Source organism: Neovison vison, chromosome 1 (assembly GCF_020171115.1).
Source record: "Neovison vison isolate M4711 chromosome 1, ASM_NN_V1, whole genome shotgun sequence".
In the NCBI taxonomy this organism is placed as follows: domain Eukaryota; kingdom Metazoa; phylum Chordata; class Mammalia; order Carnivora; family Mustelidae; genus Neogale; species Neogale vison.
This window is the reverse complement of record NC_058091.1, coordinates 164,808,980-164,831,462: the sequence shown is the minus strand read 5'-3', so window position 1 is coordinate 164,831,462 and position 22,483 is coordinate 164,808,980. Positions and strand designations below refer to the sequence as shown.

The window sequence follows — 22,483 nt, the reverse complement described above, 5'->3', positions numbered from 1 at the left end:
CCCCTACCTCAAGGACCCAGCTTTCTTTCTCAGTTTGCTTTGGCACTTTGCAGTCCTTTTCTGTGGAGTGTCATACCTGTTCTTGCACTCAAGAAGGGCAGGCTGCGACATATGGAGAGCACTGGGTCATTCCAGTGACCCAGAGCACTGGGTCAATCCAGTGGATTAGCTGGAACAGGAATGGAGGTATGTGAGCCTGAGCCACATTCGTACTCTGCATTGACCAAGAGAACCAAACATACATGCTTGAAGAGTCTTGCCTTCCAGTGCAAAATCAAGCGGGTGTTGCATGCAAGATCCCTGAGCTACCTTGGGAGGGGACATCTTAGAACTTCAGAAAAGCTTGGCTCTTGGATCACTCCTGAATTCTGCAAAGATGGTAGCCTCTGGTATGACAAAGGAGGCTCTTGGCTTCTGGAACCCCCCGCAAAACACCAAGCTTTATTTCACCAGTCGTAAGCAAAACAACCACCGGCCAATTCCAGATTTTCTGCCCTGCACTATTGGCTCTGTGGAGCTCCATTTGCCCATGGCTCCAGGCTTGATTTGGAAATAGTAATCTGATGCTCCCCTTGGCAGTACTCTGCTTTATAGATCCCACAGGGTCTTGGTCTAGGTCTGAAAGTTAATGTTCCCCCACCTAGCTGGAGAATATTGCCCTGAGGGGCACTTTGATGTGGATACCATCAGGTGTGCTCCATGGGACTGGTGGCTGCTTTGCTGAGAGGGCTTCTGGCATAATGTCTTTCACTGAAATGTGCTGTCCCATCACCTCTCTGCCTACAAATTTCCCATCTCTGAGCCTAGGGAGAAAGCAGCAGAGACTCAAGTAGAACCAAGAGTCAAGAAGACCACAAGGTGGGTGGGTTGTCCCTGTGGCCACATCTGTGATCATTACCTGAAGAGGCAGGACAACAAACGAACACAGGAAGGAGAGCTAGAGGAGACTCGGGCTGGAAAAGGGGATGGGACAAGAGAAGTTCGAACCCAGGTGGGAAAGCAGAAAAGAGATCTTGGGGGGCACAACAGCAGCAGTGGGAATATACCCATACCTGGGCTCTTTCCTGTCTAGGAGGTTTTCCTGCTTCCCTACACCCCAGGGGGAGGACAGGAAGGATGGAGGACAGGAAGAGCTGACCAGGGAAGTAGATGTAGAGGCCCGGCCGCAGTCCAGGTGAAGGGCTACCACGGAAGATGGGGAAAGGCGACAGCCGGCCGTGCTGTCTTTACACAGACCTCCCTGTGGCAGTGGCATCCGTACGTGCCCAGCCTACGACAGAAAAGCTTCTCAGCAAGTGTCCCTCAGCTGGGACACAAGAAGTCCGGCTTTTCCTTTTCTGCCCGCCCAGCAAAGATGAGTGCAGCTCCTGCGGTGGCTTGGGCGGCGGCAGCTCGAGCGCGCGTGTGCGCCCGCTCGTGCTGGGAGAGCGAGCGGCTGTGGCTGAAACACTTGCCGCACTCGGCGCACTGTGCCGGCCGCTCGCCCAGGTGGGTCTTGTGGTGCAGCGCCAGCTTGGAGGTCACGCTGAAGGCCCTGCCGCACTCGGGGCACTTGTGGCCGGCGTGGTTGCGCCGGTGCACGTTGAGGTTGGAAACGCAAGTGAAGCGTTTGCCTCACAGCTCACAGCGGTAGGGCTTCTCGCCGGTGTGCGTGCGCCGGTGCTTGGTGAGGTCAGAGCGGTCACTGAAGCGGCGGCCGCACTCGGTGCATGGGAAGGGCCTCTCGCCCGTGTGGATGCGCTGGTGCACCACCAGGTCTGAGCGCTGCCCGAAGCCCTTGCCGCACGTGGCGCATGCGTGCGGCCGCTCTCCCTGATGGCTGTGCCTGTGGCGCAGAAGGGTGGAACTTTCGCTGAAGCGGCGCCCGCAGTCCCCGCACGTGTATGGCTTCTCCACCGTGTGCGTCCGCTGGTGGCGCACTAGCGTGGCGCTCTCCCAAGAATCCCTTCCCACACTCCGGGCACTTGAAGGGCTTCTCACCTGAGTGCGTCTGTAGGTGTCGTGTTAGCGTGGAGCTCTTACCGAAGCTCTTCCCGCACACGCTGCACTGGTGCACACCCGGCGCGTGCGGCTTAGGTGCTGGACGCTGTGGACGCGTGTGTGGCTCCGCAGCCCTGCAGAGCTGCGGACGGCCCGTGGGCACTGTGCGCAGCGGTGGAGGGGGTCAAGAGGTGCGATGGCTGTCCCCCACGGGTGTGCCCGCGCCTGGTGGAAGCGGAGCGCACTGTGACGGAAGGCACGCGCACACAGGGGGCAGCGGCAGGGCCGCTCAGGGGGGGTGCCGGCGGCGCCGGTGCAGCAGCAGAGCTGAGAGGTGTGGAAGGCTGCGGCCGCATGTGCGGCAGCGGCAGGAGCGGCCGCGCTGTCTGTGTGTGCTCTGGTGCAGGTCCAGGTGGCCACTATGATGGAAGCTCTGGCCGCATTCATTGTAGATGTAGAGTGTCTGGCCAGTATGCACGCGACGGTGTGCGCGGAGGTCAGTGGCCAGTGCATAGCGCTCCCCGCAGTCGAGGCAGCGGTAGCGGCAGTCGCCGCCATGGGCACACGTGTGGCGCAGCAGCACCGAACTGTAGCTGAAGCTCTTGCCACACTCGCTGCACACGTAAGGCCTTCCTGCTGCCGCCGTGGCCACCGCCACCGCCTCTGATGCAGCGAACATGGTGAGGGCTGGGCTGGGGACGCCCTCGGGACGCAGGCTGGGGGCCAGGCTGGCAGGGACGTGTGCCACTCCCACGCCAGGGTCCACAGCCTCAAACTGCGTGTTATTTTCAGTTTCCTGAAGGCCTACTAAGGGAGTAGCAGAGGGAAGAAGGGGAGGCCTGGAAAACTGGCCTGCAGATGTCAGCTTCCTTCTTTTGTGGGCAGGCTCTGCAGCTTTTTCTAAGGTTGGCTGCAGCTAGGTTCACCCTTCACCCTTCACTCTACAGGGAGAGAGTGACTGTAAGCCACAGTAACAGCTGCAACAGCTACACCTTGGGGAAATGGAGAGGCAAGCACAGGGCCCCTTTTTCTTGTAACTTCCTCATCTAGATCATCTCCTGGATTCCACCCTCCAAGAGGAGGCAAAGCCATAGGACTCCTAGAAGTATTGGGGGGTGGTCCTCATGCCATCAGGAAGGGCAGGAGGGATTCAGAGAGGGAGTTTGCTTCCAAAACTCTGCTTGGCAGGGAATGAGGAGTACCCAGCAGCCTGTTTTCTGTCCTTAGATCAGAGGTCTTGGCCTGGACATGCACTAGAAAACAACAAGGAGGGAGAGGCAATGAGAGGGCCCCTGGGCCTCAACTACATCAACACCTTCTTCTGAGACCCTGATTTCTAAAGTCACCAATGTGAACCCAGCCAAATCTGGGCTGGAAGGACAAGGAGGGCAATGAGATAAAGCATAAACCTATAGAGAAGTAGCAGTTTGGGCAAAAATCTCAGAAAGGGCTGGGGCCTGGGCAAGGGATGGTTATCTAAGAAATGGCAAAGTATTGCCTTGGCTTTGGACAGTAGCTGATAATCACTCCACACCAGTGCACAGCCTCAACGTTCCCTGGCCTAGCCTTGATAAAGCAACTCAGGATCGAGGGAAAGGCCAAAAAGGAACATACATAGTCCAAAAAGAATAATAATGAAAGTTAATGGTATTAGCCTAGAAGTGCTTTTCACATTCTCAGGAAAACTGTGGAGAAGGAAGACGCATTCCTTCCTAATTCTCAGGTCATCCAAGTTGTTTGTAAACATTCCACAAACCTTTCTCATTGCCCTAGCTCCAGGGATCTGAGAACCCAGATTAGCAGAGAAACCCCTTTATGAGGATGGGATCTGATCTGCTATCCTTTTTATCTCAAATGTTATCCAACAGTCCTTTTGACAAGTTGGTCCAGGGGGCTGTCTGGGAGCAGGATCAGCTTTTCTGTATAGAACCTCCTGTGGGCCTCATCACTGACTGCTCTTCTCCTCAAGGCTCATGGATTAGTCCCAGCTAAATTCAGTGGAGATTAGGTATAGCTGCTATGAGTTACAGGCTATAGGCTGTGTCAGTCAATAGGTCAGGGAGAGGAAGCAAACAAAATGATCAGCAGTCATTTTCTTATTGGCAGATGGAAACATCATAAATACCCAGAGCTCAGGCTAAAACACCCAAAAATGGGATCCACTGACAAAAAGCCTTGAAAGCCACAAACCTTCAGGGGTGGGCTCTGGAGTTTCTGCTCCCCTCCACATTGGGCAGTAGTGGCCAATATATGATGTTCTCTTCTCATGCCTTGGGAGCAGAATGTTCTGTACCCTGCAGGGATGAAGTAAGAGGGACAACATGGATTTACAATGAACCAAGGGGACAGAGGCAGGGAAAGAAAGAAGAGAGGAGTACTTTTTGGAGGTGAGTATTGTTTAAAATGGACATTTTCAAATATAAAAAACTGAAGAATAATATCATGAATCCCTCACCTTTAGCATATATCTATCTACATTTTGCTATTCTGTTTCATCTATCATACTCCTTTCCCACACACACACTCTCTCTCTCTCTTTTTTTTTTTTTTTTGGCCTGTGGTATTTTAAATCCCAGACATCTTATTCACAGAGAATGAGTTTAAGCAAAAGCTGAAAGCAGGGACAGGACCCCCTCTGCAGACCTGAAAGCAGTCTTCAGAGAGAATGTCAAAGTTCTTCCAGAGGGAACTTTCAGCCCAGATACTTGGGCTGTCTATTCTGGGTTGTCAGTTCAAAAGAATGTTTGCCCTCATGTGAATAAAACTTTCCCTCAGGACTCAGTGTTTGATCCAAATGCCAAAGAGAGCAATGCACCATGCTGGTGAGGGTTCCACCTCACTTGAGGGACACCAGGGACCATGGCACTGGTCTCAGGCCAAGTTTCTGGGAACCCACCCTCTGCCTTCCAGGGCACAGGCCCAAGGAAGGTAAGACGAATGCACAAACATGCATACATAAATGGCGTATAAACAAAGATAAAATTTCCCCCCATTATAGATGTGGTGAGACAGACCCTGATCTAGGGGGCAGGTTTGGTAACTGAGTGCCAGAGTACACCCCTGAAGTCTTTCTTCTGTACCTCACCCCATGCTGGAGTTGGCCCTGGAAGGAAAGGGATCTATGCTTGGGAGGAAATCTGAAAGAAAAAAAAATTATTATTGTACAAAAAAAAGAATGATTTCTAGACTATCCTAACCAGTTTCCCAATTGAGAGTTTTTTTTTTTCCCCCAACTGAGAGTTTTATAAGTTGTTATATTACCAAATTCATTTTAAGTAAAAAAGTAAGTACAGGAGGAAAAAAAAATAAGTACAGGAGGGCTTGGAAAGAGGGAAGGAGGTAATAATGTGTGAGTTGGTGAAAAGTCCTAATCGTTCAATACTTAAAATATTTTAGTATTTATCAAGCATTTATATTAGTTACAAGTACAAATATTTAAAAATATCATATATGTAACTGAAAACAGGTACTAAGTAAGATAAGCTAATGAAAAAATTAACATTCACAATTCATTAAAAATAAACGGAGTTTCATATATCCCTTTATTTTTGTTTCTTAATAGATATTGCAGGTGTTTCATTCCACATCTAACCACATCTAACATATTACAGATCAAGAGTGTGGTAATTAACCAGCATTTAGTACATTAACTAACAATCTACTATGAGAGCAGCTTAGTTTTTTTTCTTCTGAGTTGTGTCCTTCAGTTAGTACAAAGATTTTCTTTCCTGGCTATCTGTTCTGCCAGGCCAATACTTCTAGGGCAGGATGAAGAGAGAAGTGATCATCTTGCAATTCCTCCATCTTGAAGCCACAGCCGAGTAAAGCTGGTGCAGGAGTGGGGCTGAGGGCTGTCCCCAGATGTGCTGTGCACTACAGTAGCCATGAGCCATATGGGACTGAGCGCTGGAAATGTGGCTGGCTGGTCTAAATTGAGATAGGCTGTAAGGGTCAAATACACTCCTAATTTCAAAGATTTAGTATGAAAAAAAGAATGCAAAATATCTCAATAATGTTTAATGTTGATTATATATTGAAATAATGTTTTGGATATATTGGGCTAAATGAAATGTATTATTTAAATTAATTGCCTACTTTGGGGCCTTCCCATTTATAGTTCCAGCTGTAAAGTCCCTTCGCCTCTTTATTCAGGGCTCTGCTCCAATAACCCCTCCTCAGAGAAGCTCTGCTAAGCACCTTCACACCCCACAGTCCTGTCCCCTTACTTGGCTTTATTCTGAGTAATCAGTGAAAGTAACAGGGAATAGTAGTAGTCCCATCCATTCCAGGAAGGTTTCAGCCCCTTTTCTAGGTAAGGATGGAGTGTGGAATCTAGAGCACCAAAATAGCCACTCCTGACCTAACAGAAACAAGGTCCCGTACTTCAAAAGAAGTTGCCCATTTCAGCTTCAGATCCAGTCTGGCATGTTTAAGGAACTGCTAGAAATAGGAATGACAGCTGCTTTCCATCCCAAGTGCCCAAGCCTGATCATGATCCAAGTACACTGTTTTGGACGTTTTGCCTTCACACAGATTTTCCTGTGAACTGGAAACTGTGGAGAAGATCGGGATCTTGGCAGGGAGAGAACACACGTAGTAGGATAGTCTATTCTTTACTTCCTCTGACACATGGGCAAAACTGCAACCCAAAAGGGGACAGAGCATCACAGAACCGGGATGTGGGAAGGGATGATAAATGGTGTTTTGCAATTCCCTGGGCCTAGCAAGAAGTTGGGCATCCAGTGCTTTTTAAACATGATGTGTTTATCTGGAATACAATTCTTCCCAATGGCAGGGTACTGGAGGAGGAGGCCTCTCACCAGTCAGCTTATCCTCCATAGCCCTATCTACCTCATATGCTGCAAATGCTCTGCTTTGGTTTACTGAAATGGAACCATAACATGCGTAGGCAAGTGTCCAAATTCTGCTTCTTCCATTATTAGCTGTGTAATCTTGGACAGGGGACAACAGGTGTCGGACACTCCTGTCTGGGAGAACTCAGTAAAGGAAGCAATCACATTTCATATGAAAAATTGGTTGAATTATGTGTAAGTCTGAGAACTGTGGTGGCTGCGTTTTTAGGTCTTACTCTCTTCAGGACAGTTCCTCTGAAGAGGATCCCGAGCACAGGGGCTGACTCCTTCCTCTACTTCAAGGATTCTGAACGTTCTGCAAGTTTATAAGTCCTTCCCTGACCCCCAAAGAACCCTGCTTCACATGGTTAGAACAGCGTGGTCATTCTGTACTGTAGCCCCACGACACACCCCGGGAGCTTTCAGAGGAAATCAGGGAGACGGGGCACTTAGCTTAAGGCTTGTTACCGGGTTCAGACCGGGAAAAGGCGTTGAAGTATCCACCGGAAGAGGAAGGCCACACTTGAGTAGGTCGCAGGGCAGCCAATCCGGGCGCCTCAGTCACCTTTCATCACGAGTCGCTAGGCAGATTCTCCAAGGGCGAAACTTCCCACCCACAGTCCTACCCCAGCATCTCGCCCGCGGCGCCCGCCCATCGAAAACCTAGCGAGAAGTCGGGGACGATTAACGCCGACGGGGTGGGTCAAGGCCTGGGAGGAGCAGGCCGCCGGCGTTGGCAAGCGGGAACTGGCCAATCGCTCGTCCCGCCCCGCTGCAGCGTCACTCGTTGCCGAGCAGCGCTCGCCTCTGCCGCAGACGCTAGTCGCCAGGAGCCGAGGGGAGAAGACGGGCGGTAGCTGGGGATCGCTGCCCCGCGCCAACCCTGCCCTCCCAGCCCCAGTCCCCTCACCGGTCGCCGACAGGCTTCTTGTACACCGCGCAGTTCCTACTCGGCTGGCTCGCTGACTCCCGCCTCCCGGACTTCGGGACTAGGGCGCTGAAGGGAGGAAGGGGCTGGCGGAGCGTGCGGCCGCCGAGTGGGGAGCTGGGAGGCTCCTCGGGATTGGGAGTCACGTTCTGGCCCCGCTTTTCCCGCTGGCCAGTGGTGGGCCTCATGAGGGCCGCGTCACCGGTTGCTGGGATGACTAGAAGGCCTAAACTCTCTCCGGACTGCTCAGCTTCGCCAGCCCGCGCCCGAGACGCCGCAAGGGGGCAGGGTTACCACTGGGAGCCAAGTCCCGCCTCCCTCCCTGACAGGGCTCCGCCCTCTTCCCAGGGTTAACCAGTCTCTGCCTTCTCCGGGCATGATTCCGCCCAATCCGAGGAAAGGGTGCTGTGCACCGTCTCAGCCGGCTGTGGCGGAGTTCCACGTGCCCAGTCCGCTACTCCCGCTGCTCGCGCACGCCCGCGGGGACGCGCACGGGAGTCCTGCAGCTGCCTCCGGGCCAGTGGGTTCCTGCAGTGGACGGACCGCGGGGGCCACCTTCCCAAATCGTCCCAGTAGAAGTCAGTGACTGTCTATAGTGAGGGCACACTAGGTTAACAGAGAATGCGATCCTCCCTGCAACTCGGCCCTGGAGGTTCCCGCGAATTGGCGACTCGCCCAGGGCGCACTGCCAGGTTTGGGGATACTTTACCTCAACTGCTTTTCAGCCTCCGGTCTGCTTCCCAGCCTCCTCTACAAGAGCTGCTAGGCGGGGCTTCTTGTCCAAATGTTGAGACTGCAGTGTCTTCCACTGAGAGATGGAAATGCAACTGGGAGCCCAAGAGCCCCTTCTTCAAGGCTTATCCAGAAGAGACTCTCGAGGATGGCACTCAGGGTCATTCTTTACCTGCCCTAATGTTCCTTTCGAGAACACTTTGTACTGCTCCTGCTGCACATCCATAGTTTCCATCCATCTGCTCTGCTCAGGAGCCCAGTAAACCACTGTACTCAAGACCCCTCCGGCCCCACCTCTTGGTTCAGCCTGGAATGCTCTCCTGCTTTTAATTCCAACCATTCTTAAAAGTTTAGTCAAATGTCGTCTCCACTAATCTATGCTGGAATGCTGTTTTCCACCCTTGGTCTTGGGTGTGCACCCATGCTACAATGCAACCCTCTCTACACGTTGGTATAGTCACATGATGGCCCTCACCTCTGGAGTTAAAGGCCTTGTCTTGCTCATAATTGATGCTCTGAAGCATGAGCACTGCACATCACAATTAGTGATGCACAGCTCAACGAGTTTTCGCTGATTCACACGTGACAGTGCTTTTTAAGGAGTCCAGGGATGGCACCAGCAGGCAGGGAAGCAAAAAATGGACACAGGATGTAGGCCTGGGGTGATGAGGGCCTGAATCAGGAAGGGCTAGAGGTGGGAGAGTAGAAAAGAAAAACGTGCTTGCTGTCAAGTGCCATATGCAGGTAAGGTAGTTTTGCAGAAGAGGACTAGTTGAGAGTAATTCCAAAGACTTTCAGGTCTGAGAACGGGATTAATTAGGACATTTCTGGACTCATTTTTCAGCACTGATGACATGTGATTGAGTTGACCAGTTCTGGAGGAGTGACTAGGATAGTGATAAATACATTACATAATTGAAGGGTCTGGGTATATTTAACCTGCAAAGGAGAAACGTGTTCATGACTGTACACAAAATTTGACAAACTGTCATATGAAAGAGGTCTGGATAACTTTTTTTTAACTATGGAGGAAAGATCTCAGTGGAGATAAAATGTGGAGGTGTGGATTTTTGTTTCCTGTGGGAGTCATTACAGAGGGGCATAATAACTGGAACAGGAATATTGAGTTTACTGAAAGAAAGAAGGTCAAGAATTTGTGTGCATATTTATCACCTTGAAAATATCTGACCCAGATGGTTGCCTTTCAGTACAATATTTGTTGTCCTTACAGGCCATAAGAGGCATAAGACGCCGACTGAATTTATTATCATTTACCATACACTTTAGAATTATGTACATATCTTATCTCCCCTACTAAATTGTAAGCTTGAAGGCATTCTTAATGAATGCACTTTCATGAATGCCTGCTTACATTCAAGGACGTGAACTGAGTATGAGACAAAACAGGAATTGAGTCTCTTGAGGAGTGGTGTGGGAAGACAGACCTCCATGATTAATGCCTTCCCATTATGTAAAGCGGTATAAAGCTAGAACAGAATGGGATAATTCTGCTATAAGTCATCAGCAAATTTCATAGATTTAACACCTAGCCAAGATTTTGTATTAGGATGATGATGATAATGATTTCCACAACGTGGGAGCTTTCTGCCAATGCAGAGATGCTGGGATTGGGTTGGGACAGAAAGATGGGATAAGCAGGAAAGGAGTCTGTATACTCTTGCTCTAGAGTAAGGACAAAATGTAAGCAGATGCAGATCAGAATTCTGTGGAGGATGATGAGTGGGACAGGGCAAGAGTTCTAGGAAATGGAGGGGAAAGAGGTGTTGAGAAAGGAAACTCAAAGTACTTGGGCTAACTCAAAGAATCCCTCCCTCCCACAAGACTTTAATTGAGGGCACACCCAGTTTCACCTGGCTGGGCAATGGGAATATAGAAATGTGCTACAAGAGGAAGAGCCATGGTGCATCAGGTTTTGTAAGGACCAAGAAGTTAGAAGTGAAAAGATGAAACTACAAGAATGGATGACATTTCCCAGAGAGGCTGTGGATAAGAAAGACTGAGGATAGAACGCTAGCACTGGTCTCTGAAAGGAGGAAGCTGTAGAAGCAGTAAAGACTTTGAGAAAAAGAAGGGTCAAGACAGGCTAAGGTGTTTTTGGTTTTTTAAATTAAAAAAAACCTCAACTTGTTTTGTCTCATACTCAGTTCACTTCCTTGATTTATTTATTTGTGTGTGAGAGAGGGTACATGTAGAGGGAGGGAGAGAATCCCAAGCACACTCTGCCTTGAGCATGGAGCCTGACATAGGGCTCAATCCCAGGCCCCCAAGATCATGACCTGAACTGAAACCAAGTCTTGGACAATTAACTGACTGAGCTATCCTGGCACCCCAAGACAGGGTGAGGTTTTGGATCCCATGTGAGTAACAGTGCGTAAAACTTGTGTAAGTGCAGTAATGTCATGGCACCATCAGTTCATTGGGTTTGGCCAGAGGGCACTGTTAGTGGTTTAAGAAGAGACAGACAGAAAGGGGAGTAAAATAATTAAATATTCATTGTGGGCATGTGGCAGACAGCACATGCTTTGCATTACAGTTGAGAGGAAAATGAAAGGTAAGCAAACAGAGTTAAGGTTATAGACCACTATTTCAATCTGTTATTTGAAATGTGAGCCTGATCAAATAAAATTTGGAAGGCTTGCTGTTATAATGATATGAAGACTGAGAACAGTTTCAACTTCATTTACTTCCTGTATTACTAAATACAGTGTTTCTGTTCTTCAAGGATTCCAATTTTAGTCCCATTTACAATAAAAACATTGGACTCTAGAATATGATAACTTGTTTCCCAGATAATTCCACAGATGTCAACTGACAGTTTTCCAATAGTAGAAAGAACCAAGGACAGAAAAGCGAAATCTAACAATCTATAATGAAGACAGGAAAGAACAGGCAGCCTAATAGAATTCTGAATTGCAGATTTTATTTTTTTAAGCAATGAGAATTTTTATTTTTTATTAATTCCAAGTTGCATTTGCAACTTGTAAAGCCAAATCAAAATTTCTGATTTTAACAGTTAACAAAACCAAAAGACAACTGACAGAATGGGAGAAGATATTTGCAAACGACATATCAGATAAAGGACTAGTGTCCAAAATCTATAAAGAACTTAACAAACTCAACACCCAAAGAACAAATAATCCATTCAAGAAATGGGCAGAGGACATGAACAGACGTTTCTGCAAAGAAGACATCCAGATGGCCAACAGACACATGAAAAAGTGCTCCATATCACTCGGCATCAGGGAAATACAAATCAAAACCACAATGAGATATCACCTCACACCAGTCAGAATGGCTAAAATCAACAAGTCAGGAAATGACAGATGCTGGCGAGGATGCGGAGAAAGGGGAACCCTCCTACACTGTTGGTGGGAATGCAAGCTGGTGCAACAGCTCTGGAAAACAGCATGGAGGTTCCTCAAAATGTTGAAAATAGAACTGCCCTATGACCCAGCAATTGCACTACTGGGAATTTACCCTAAAGATACAAACGTAGTGATCCAAAGGGGCACGTGCACCCGAATGTTTATAGCAGCAATGTCCACAATAGCCAAACTATGGAAAGAACCTAGATGTCCATCAACAGATGAATGGATCAAGAAGATGTGGTATATATACACAATGGAATACTATGCAGCCATCAAAAGAAACGAAATCTTGCCATTTGCGACAACATGGATGGAACTAGAGCGTATCATGCTTAGCGAAATAAGTCAAGCGGAGAAAGACAACTATCATATGATCTCCCTGATATGAGGGAGTGGTGATGCAACATGGGGGCTTAAGTGGGTAGGAGAAGAATCCATGAAACAAGATGGGATAGGGAGGGAGACAAACCATAAGTGACTCTTAATCTCACGAAACAAACTGTGGGTTGCTGGGGGGAGGGGGGTTGGGAGAAGGGGGGTAGGGTTATGGACATTGGGGAGGGTATGTGCTTTTGGGTAAATTGGAAGGGGAGATGAACCATGAGAGACTATGGACTCTGAAAAACAATCTGAGGGGTTTGAAGTGGCGGGGGGGGGGTGGGAGGTTGGGGTACCAGGTGGTGGGTATTATAGAGGGCACAGCTTGCATGGAGCACTGGGTGTGGTGAAAAAATAATGAATACTGTTTTTGTGAAAATAAATAAATTGGAAAAAAAATTTCTGATTTTGATTTTCAGGAAGAGAGAAACAACTTATAAAATGCATCAATAATATACATATTAATTTTAATAATGTGACACAGAGGATTAAATGTCTTTTAAATACAGTTTTTCAAATTTTTATTTCAATTCCAGTTAACATATAGTGTAATATTGGTTTCAGGAGTAGAATTTAGGTGACTCATCACTTACATATAATGTGTAGTGATTCTTACTACAGTTCAAGTGATTTCTTACTACCCAACACCCATTTAGCATCCCCCATCCTTCCATCAAAACTGTTTTGTTCTCTATAGTTAAGAGTCTCTTATGGTTTGTCCCCACCCCCCACCTTTTTTCTCCTTCCACTATGCTCATCTGTTTTGTTTCTTAAATTCCACTAGTGAAATCATATGGTATTTGTCTTTCTCTGACTTGTTTCACTTAGCATCACACACCCTGGTTCCTGTGTCACAGCAAATGGCAAGATTTCATTCTTTCTGATGGTTAATATTCCATTTTGTGTGTGTCTGTAATATTCCATTTTGTGTGTGTATACGTTTTGTATACAGACACACACACCATATCTTCTTTATCCATTTGTCAATTGCTGGACATTTGAACTTTTTCCGTATTTTGGCTATTGAGGATAGTGTTACTATAAACATTGGGGGTGTACGTGCCCCTTTGAATCACTACATTTGTATCCTTTGGGTAAATACCTAGTAGGGCAATTGCTGGGTCAGAGAGTAGCTCTATTTTTAACTTGTTGAGGAACCTCCATACTGTTTTCCAGAGTGGCTGCACCAGTTTACAGTACAATAGGGTTTCCCCTTTCTCCCAGTCCTTGCCAACATCTCGTTTCCTGTGTTGTCAATTTGAGCCATCCTGACAGGTGTGAAATGATATTTCATTGTGGTTTTGATTTGTATTTCCCTAATGATGACTGTTGTTGAGCATCTTTTCATGTGTCTGCTGGCCATCTGGATGTCTTTTTTAGAAAAATGTCTGTTCATGTCTTCTGCTCATTTTTTTTTTTAAGATTTTATTTATTTATTTGACAGAGAAATTACAAGTAGGCAGAGAGGCAGGCAGAGAGAGAGAGAGAGAGAGAGAGAGAGAGGAGGAAGCAGGCTCCCTGCTGAGGAGAGAGCCCGATGCGGGACTTGATCCCAGGACCCTGAGATCATGACCTGAGCCGAAGGCAGCAGCTTAACCCACTGAGCTACCCAGGCGCCCCTTCTGCCCATTTTTTAACTGGATTATTTGGTTTTGGGGTTTTGAGTTTGTTAAGTTCTTTCCAGATTTTGGATCCTAACACTTTATCAGATATATCATTTGCAAATAGCCTCTCCCATTCTGTAGGCTGCCTTTTAGTTTTCTTTTCTTTACTGTGCAGAAGCTTTTTGTCTTGATGAAATCCTGATAGTTCATTTTTGCTTTTGTTTCCCTTGCCTCCAGAGACCTGTCTAGTAAGAAGTTCCAGAGGTGCCTGGGTGGGTCAGCCATTTAAGCATTTGCTTTCAGTTCAGGTCATGATCCGTAGTCCTGGGATCCAGCCTTTCATTGGGCTCCCTGCTCGCAGAAAACCTGCTTCTCTCTTCCTTGCTAGTTCACGCGCTCTTTCTCTCTCTCAAATAAATAAAGAAAATCTTAAATAGTAAGAAGTTGCTATGGCTCAGGTCAAAGAGATTACTGCCTATGTTCTGTAGGATTTTGGTATTTCATTTAGGTCTTTCATCCATTTTGGATTTATTTTTGTGTATGGTCTAAAAAAGTGGTCCAGTTTTACCAACACCATTTGTTGAAGAAATTGTCTTTTTCTATTGGTTATTCTTTCCTGCTTTGTTGAAGATTAGTTTACCATGTGGAGTCCATTTCTGGGTTTTCTATTCTGTTCCATTGATCTATGTGTGTGTTTTTGTGCTAGTACTATAGTATCTTGATGACTACAGCTTTATAATATAGCTTGAAGTCTGGAATGGTCAAGCATTCAGCTTTGCTTTCCTTTTTCAAGATTGCTTTGGTATTTGGGGTATTTTCTGGTTCCATACAAATTTTAGGTTTGTTTGTTCTAGCTTTGTGAAAAAATGCTGGTGGTATTTTGAGAGGGATTGCATTAAATGTGTGTGCTTTGGGCAGTATAGACTAAATATATTTTAATTTAAACAGCACTCTTAGAGAGATGCAAACTGTAGGAGATCTTAAATATAGAGAACAAATTGCGGGTTGGTGGAGGAGAAGCAGGCTGGGAATGGACTAAATGGTTGTTGGGTATTAAGGAGGGCCCGTGTGTTTAGCAATTGATGTTTATATATAAGTGATGAATCACTAAATTCTACTCCTGAGACCAGGATTACAGTCTATTTTAGCTAACTAGAATTTAAATAAAAAATTGAAAAATATAAATAGCACTCTTAATAGGAAGTGATTGGAAGTTGTGCAGCTCAAATTCTGCAGTCAACTTAAAAGTCTCAGTTGCTGATTCAGAGACTGCTACTTATTTTTACATTTATGTAAGTAAACTAATTGTGAAAAGCTCTAGTAAACTAGATACGGATGATGTCTAAACCCTTAGTGATGAAATTTCTCAGTCTTTTCTTCCCCTTCACCTGAAATTTCTTAGTCCTTAGTGCTAACTTAAAAAAAAAAAAAAAAAGTTATGCTAGACACATGAAAAAGTGCTCAACATCACTCGGCATTGAGGGAAATACAAATTAAACCACAATGACACCACCTCACACGAGCCAGAATGGCTAAAATTAACAACTCAGGAAACATCAGATGTTAATGAGGATGTGGAGAGAGGGGAACCCTCTTACACTGTTGGTGGGAATGCAAACTGGTGCAGCCACTTTGGAAGATGGTATAGAGGTTCTCTGAAAGTTAAAAATAGAGCTATCATATGACCAGGCAATTGCACTACATATTTACCCAAAGGATACCAACATAGTGATTCATTTATTTTTTATTTTCATTTTTTTTCCAATTTATTTATTTTCAGAAAAACAGTATTCATTATTTTTTCACCACACCCAGTGCTCCATGCAAGCCGTGCCCTCTATAATACCCACCACCTGGTACCCCAACCTCCCACCCCCCCACCACTTCCAACCCCTCAGATTGTTTTTCAGAGTCCATAGTCTCTCATGGTTCACCTCCCCTTCCAATTTACCCCAGCTCCCTTCTCCTCTCTAACACCCCTTGTCCTCCATGCTATTTGTTATGCTCCACAAATAAGTGAAACCATATGATAATTGACTTTCTCTGCTTGACTTATTTCACTCAGCATAATCTCTTCCAGTCCTGTCCATGTTGCTACAAAAGTTGGGTATTCATCCTTTCTGATGGAGGCATAATACTCCATAGTGTATATGGACCACATCTTCCTTATCCATTCATCCGTTGAAGGGCATCTTGGTTCTTTCCATAGTTTGGCGACCGTGGCCATTGCTGCTATAAACATTGGGGTACAGATGGCCCTTCTTTTCATGACATCTGTCAACATAGTGATTCAAAGGGGTACATGCTCCCCAATGTTTATAGCAGCAGTGTCCACTGTAGCTGAAATATGGAAGAGCCCAGATGTACACTGACAGATGAATGGATAAAGATGTGGTCTATATACATGATGGAATATTACTTAGCCATCAAAAAGGAATGAAATCCTGCCATCTGCAACAACATGGATTGGAACTAGATGGTATTATGCTAAGCAAAATAAGTCAGTCTGAGAAAGACAAATAGCATATGATTCCACTCATATGTGAAATTTAAGAAACAAAACAGGTGAACATAGGGGAAGAGAAGGAAAAGTAAGATGAAAATAGGGAGGCAAACCATAAGAGATGTTGAACACTAGGAAACTGGTTTGCTGGAGGGTGGTGGGCAGGGGGAAGGGATAACTGGATGATGGGCATTAAGGAAGACACTTGATGTAATGAGCACTGGGTGTTGTATGCAACTGATGAATTATTAAATTCTACTCCTGAAGGTATTAATACAGTGCATGTTAAATTCAATTTAAATAAATTTTAAAATGTTATGTAAGATAAAAATTATATTCAAAACTCACATGTAAGAATCATTGGTTCACAAAATAAGATTTGGAAAATGAGCTTAAAATTATGAGGCATAACTTCTGGGGGAAAACTGAAGTAAAATACATGATAAGGATAAATTCAGATTTTATGATTGAAATCACTTTAAAGGCACTTTAGGAGCAGAAGTGTAAAACACTGCTAGTATCACACGCAAACCTGTAGTATCTTTAGAAAATATTTGATTTCAGTTCCCTTCACAGATTTTGAGGCATTTAAAATGTAAGTAGGTACCGTTAAACCTAAAATATTATGTATTACTAAAAACATTTTAAGTAATATTAAATACTTTTCTGTATAAAGCTTAATTGAGGCAATTTATCATTGTGACTAAGGGCCTGGACTGTCTTAGTTCAAAGACTAGTGCCATCACTTACCAGCAGTATGATCTTGGGCAAGTTATTTAACCTTTAGTCCTTATATTTCCTCAATTAAAACATGGAGGTACAATATACTTGTTAGTTGTTGTGAGGAACAATGATAGAAATAAACCCACTCAACAGTACCTGGTAGAGGTTAACACAACATATGTGTCTGGTGTTTTTATTGTTCAGTGAGATGACAAGCTAAGGGGAAAATAATTTATTTCTCAAAAACTCAGCAGATTTAACAAGAGTAGAAATAATTCAGGGATTTTAGTAATATAGGCTACCCCTTTAATTAACATTTATTAGCAAATTTTACATTATATATTTCCTAGAGCAAGTTTCCAACCAATTTTTTTAAAAAAAACTTTATTGAAGTATAATAGACATAAAATCTCACATACTGAAATGTACAATTTGAGCAGGTGCCTGGTAGTTCGCGGTGTTCCTACAGTGGTTAGTAATTTGCACTGCAAAATGCGCAATTTGAAAAGTCCTGACATGTATATACAAATCATATTCTCACTACAGTCAAGGTAGAGAACACATCGACTAACCACAAATTTCTCTGTTCCAGTTTATACTCCTTCCTTTTTCTCCCCTTGGCATGACTGTCTGTCTTCTGTCACTATCCATTAGTAAACTATTATGTTTCATTAGCAGATGCTGGTATGTATTAAATATCTGACTCAAGGTAAGAGAAAAAATATCAAAGAACATAGATGGGCAGTTAACCACAAAAGGAGTTTTTAAAGATGAAGGTAATTTAAAGTATTTCTGTGAAGAAATTAAAAAAATAAAAGTTACCAATGAAAGCCTGATGGGGTGCCTGGGTGGCTGTCAATTAAGTGTCCTACTCTTGATTTCAGCTCAGGTCATGATCTCAGGATTATGAGCTCTGCATCAGGGTCCATGCTGGGTGTGGAGTCTCCTTAAGATTCTCTCCCTCTCTCCTTGCCTCTCCCCACCCCCTCCACCCCCACTAGTACTGTCTCTTAATGTCTTCTACATTTCTCCCCAGGTAAATGGGTAGATGGTAGAACCATTTACCAACACAATATAGAAGGAGGAGTTGGGAAAGGGGATGAAATCAGATTTGTACTCAGTGAGAGGTAATCCTTGCAAAGGCCACTGGTCTGAGAAGCTGCTGGATCTCATGCTGGTGAGGATGTGGAGAAAGGGGAATGCTCCTACACTGCTGGTGGGAATGCAAGTTGGTGCAACCACTCTGGCGAACAGCATGGAGGTTCCTCAAAAAGTTGAAAATAGAACTACCCTATGACCGGTGTCACTGATTTATAAATCGCAGCAATCGCACTACTGGGTATTTACCCTAAAGATACAAACGTAGTGATCTGAGGGCGCACGTGAACCCGAATGTCTACAGCAGCAATGTCCACAACAGCCAAACTGTGGAAAGAATCTAGATGTCTGTCAACAGATGAATGGACAAAGGAGATACGATATATATATATAATGGAATACTATACAGCCATCAAAAGAAATGAAATCTTGCCATTTGTGATGATGTGGATGGAACTAGAGAGTATTATGCTTAGCGAAATAAGTCAATCAGAGAAAGACAATTATCATATGACCTCCCTGATATGAGGAAGTTGAGGGGCAACATGGGGGGTTTGGAAGGTAGGAAAGGAATAAATGAAACAAGATGGGATCGGGAGGGAGACAAACCATTTACCTATTATGGCTTGTGAGGGAGACAAACCATAAGAGACTCTTAATCTCACAAAACAAACTGAGGGTTGCTGGGGGGAGGTGGGAGGGAGAGGGTAGTTGGGCTATGGACATTGGGGAAGGAATATGCTATGGTGAGTGCTGTGTAAACCTGGCGATTCACAGACCTGTACCCCTGAGACTAATAATACACTATATGTTAGTAAAAAAATAAAGAAAATTAAAAAAGAAAAGAAGCTGCTGGATCTCAGAATGTGATCTATGGGGGGGGTCTGGGTGGAGATAGTGTTCTAAGAAAGGAATAGTAGCCATGGGTAGGGGCCATGCGCTTTAGCAAGGGGTCTCAGAGAAAGCAGGCTGCATGATGCATGAGATGGTCATAAGCTAGCATCAGAGCCTGAGAAGTCCTGGCATGTAGGGTAAGTTTTTCAAACATGAGTGAGTCATGAAATCAGTGGCACAGGTCTCTACCATCATTTAAAAACAAAAACAAAAACAAAAACAAAAAAGTACAGAAAATATTAACAAGCTTAAGCTTTGCAGGTAATTTGAGTAAAGATCTTTTCCTGAAACTTTTGTTATATTTACACAAATATACATATATTGGGTTACAAGGTAAAACATATTTTTGGGTTGTGGTCCCATTAGTTTGAATGTCACTGATTTATAAAACAAGTACCACAGACTATAAGCTACATGCAAACTGAAGAAGTGACTTTTTCTTCATTACATAAAATCCTGGCAGAGTAGACACTCATAGATATAATACATGAAGGAATAATCAACAGGCCAGAGAAGGGGAAACCCAGGACAAGGGTGACTCAGAAGCTAAAGAAGGGTGAGAGAGAATAAATAACCTAGTAACAGATGTCAGTGATTTGCTGATATTCAGAGCATGGGTGATGACCTTATGTCTGCAATTTCTGTGAACTGACAGAAGCAGAAGCTAGACTGCAGAAGTAAATGGGAGAGTAGAAAGGAGGAAAATGACAATGGAGAGACATCTGTTTTGTATTGAAGATGTGAAAGCTGAGTATGTGCCTGGAAGAGATGTAGGAAAGACATGCTCTAGAACTAATGATTCCATTCATTAGCCATATGTGGCTATTTAAACTAGAGTTAATTTTTTCCTAAACTTTCTATGATGAGTTGAAATGTCACCTTCTTTTTAAAAAACGTTTGTCAGAGATAGAGAGAAAGAGCGCGCGCACAAGCAGGGAGAGTGGCAGCCAAAGCAGACAGTGGGAGGAAGCAAGCTCCTCACTGAGCATGATGCCTGACGTGGGACTTGATCCCAGGACCTTGGGATCATGACCTGATTTGAAGGCAGATATTTAACCGACTAAGCCCCCCAGATGTCCCTAGAATTAAGTTTTAAAATGCTGTTCTTTAATAATACTAGCTCCATTTCAACTGCTCTATGGCCACCTATGGCTAGTGGCTACCATACTGCTCAGAGCTGACACAGAAACATTTGTCATTGCAGTAAGAGAGTGCTGTTCTAGAGAAAAGTTTTAATTCATCATGTCTGTGTTGGCCTCTATAAAACAGCCAGTGTACACTGCTCCCAAACGGCTACTTGAAACATTATCCAAATCCAGCAAAACACAAAAAACACCCTCCCTCCCAAATCCCAAAACTGCTAGAGAAATGACAATCAATCAATGATACTACATTTGGTCTCAGTAAGAGTTAACCCTAGGAAAGGTCGGTGGAGATAACAGGGAGGCTAGCGCACTTGAGGATGTGATCTAGGTTACAAGTGGTGTTATCCCACCCGATGCAACAGAAATACGCTGACAACTAGAAGGAGCTCACCATTGCTAATGACCAAGTGCACAGGGTAAAGGACCTGCAGCACAAGGTGTAAGGAGGACAGGTATGGCAGTAGTGTTGGCTAGAAAAGGTCTGGAGAATTCAGGCCAGGTTCTAGACAGAAGACGGTGGGTAAAGTGGGAGTCGTTATGGTGAAATTCCAGTTTTAAAAAATCAGTTACTAGCAGAGGACAAAGAAATACATTGTTTCTAATTTCGGTATATAATTTTCCTGGCTGCCTTAGTAAAAAAAAAAAAAAAGGAATGTGATGGAAAACAGGTATCATTTTCCATGAGATCCGTCCACTTAGACGCTTTAACTCAGTTTTCCGCGGACTCAGTGTTAAAAAAAATTTTCCAATTTTGTGGAAAAAAAATCCGTTTTAAATCACTCTTTTTCTTTCCTTTTTTCTTTTTTAAGATTTTATTTATTTATTTGACAGAGACCACAAGTAGGCAGAGAAGCAGGCAGAGAGAGGAGGAAGCAGGCTCAGAGCAGAGAGCCGGATGCCGGGCTCAATCCCAGGACCCTGGGATCACGACCTCAGCCGAAGGCAGAAGCTTTAACCCCCTGAGCCACCCAGGCGCCCCTCTTCTCTTTCTTTCTTTCTTTTTTAAATGATCTTATCTAGGGGGCGCCTGGGTGGCTCAGTGGGTTAAAGCCTCTGCCTTCGGCTGAGGTCATGATCCCAGGGTCCTAGGATCGCGGCTCTGCTCAGCGGGGAGCTCCCGGGAGCCCCCCACCATCTGCCTCTGCCTACTTGTGATCTCTGTCAAATAAATAAATAAAATCTTAAAAAAATAGAACAAAACGATTTTATTTATTTATTGGAGAGAGAGAACTGGAGCGCGGTAGGGAGAAGCAGGCTTCCTTTGAGCAGGGGGCCCCACGTGGGGCTCGATCCCGGGACCCCAAGATCATGACCTGAACCACCCAGGCGCTCCTTAAATTACTTTTAAAAGGATACATTTGGCTCCACCGCTTCTTCTTCATTTATTCCTGGATGTGGTCATTCGTGCGGCGAGGGAACGGAGGGACGAAATCCAAAGGCGAGGAAGAACATTCAGTTCACTCGCCTTCCCTGAGGCGATCAGAGCAACCCCTGAGGTGGCTCTCAGTAAATTAGATCTTTTTCAAAAATAAGACTGGCGCCCTCAAGTCCTCCCCGTAAGCCTCGCCTGCGGGTACCTAGAAGTGACCACCCCCCCCCCGGCTCCGCTCCCAGGGTCGTTCAGGTCAGGTCCCCTCGCCACATGCAAGGCAAGATAACAAACTCCTTGCGGGCTCTGAAGCACCGAGCTCAGGTGGCCTAGGGTTCTAATGGGAGTTTGCGCGGGAAACGTCGTTTCCCGTCTGTGGGAGACTGCCGGGCTGCGCACGGGGCTGCCGAGGCGCCGCGCCGGGACCACCGTCATGGCGCCGGCCGGCGGCCCCGAGGGGACACATCTACCTATTACAGCTGTCCGTTCAGCCATCGTTACTAAGGCACTGCGGACTTCCCGTAGTGATCAGTTACTTCAGGACCACGACCTTCCGTCCTAACTGCGGAGCGCGCTTGTCTCGGTACTCCGGCCGCCACACCGCCTTTGCGACGGAAGCCAACATGTTCACTTCAGGGGCCATTGCGGCCTTCACCGGCGAGGCCGGAAGTATCTTTCCGGACGCCTGCGCCGCCGCGCCTGAAGCAAGATGGCAGCACTCTCTTCGAAGGGACTGTCCGATCTTCGCTTTATTTCTACCCCTTCCCTATCCACCAGGGACTCTCGACTGCTATCCCAGATCCGGCGTTTCTCAGCACAACACGCTGATGTTTCCATTTCATTCAGCCGGGGTGCAGGATGGGCTAGAGGCAATGTACGGCGGCGAC

At 45.6% G+C, this 22,483-nt stretch overlaps 1 protein-coding gene across 1 annotated transcript; it reads right to left on the bottom strand.

The window, feature by feature from the left end:
- Positions 1 to 421: 421 nt before the first annotated feature.
- ZNF672 (zinc finger protein 672) lies at positions 422 to 22,052 on the bottom strand. Its single transcript, XM_044262011.1, is given in 7 exon segments — positions 422 to 1,935; positions 1,937 to 2,068; positions 2,071 to 2,277; positions 2,279 to 3,233; positions 4,171 to 5,117; positions 8,471 to 8,554; positions 21,584 to 22,052. Coding segments are annotated over 4 exon segments (1,353 nt in total). The 5' UTR covers positions 2,660 to 3,233; positions 4,171 to 5,117; positions 8,471 to 8,554; positions 21,584 to 22,052; the 3' UTR covers positions 422 to 1,302.
- Between the last annotated feature and the right edge of the window lie 431 nt (positions 22,053 to 22,483).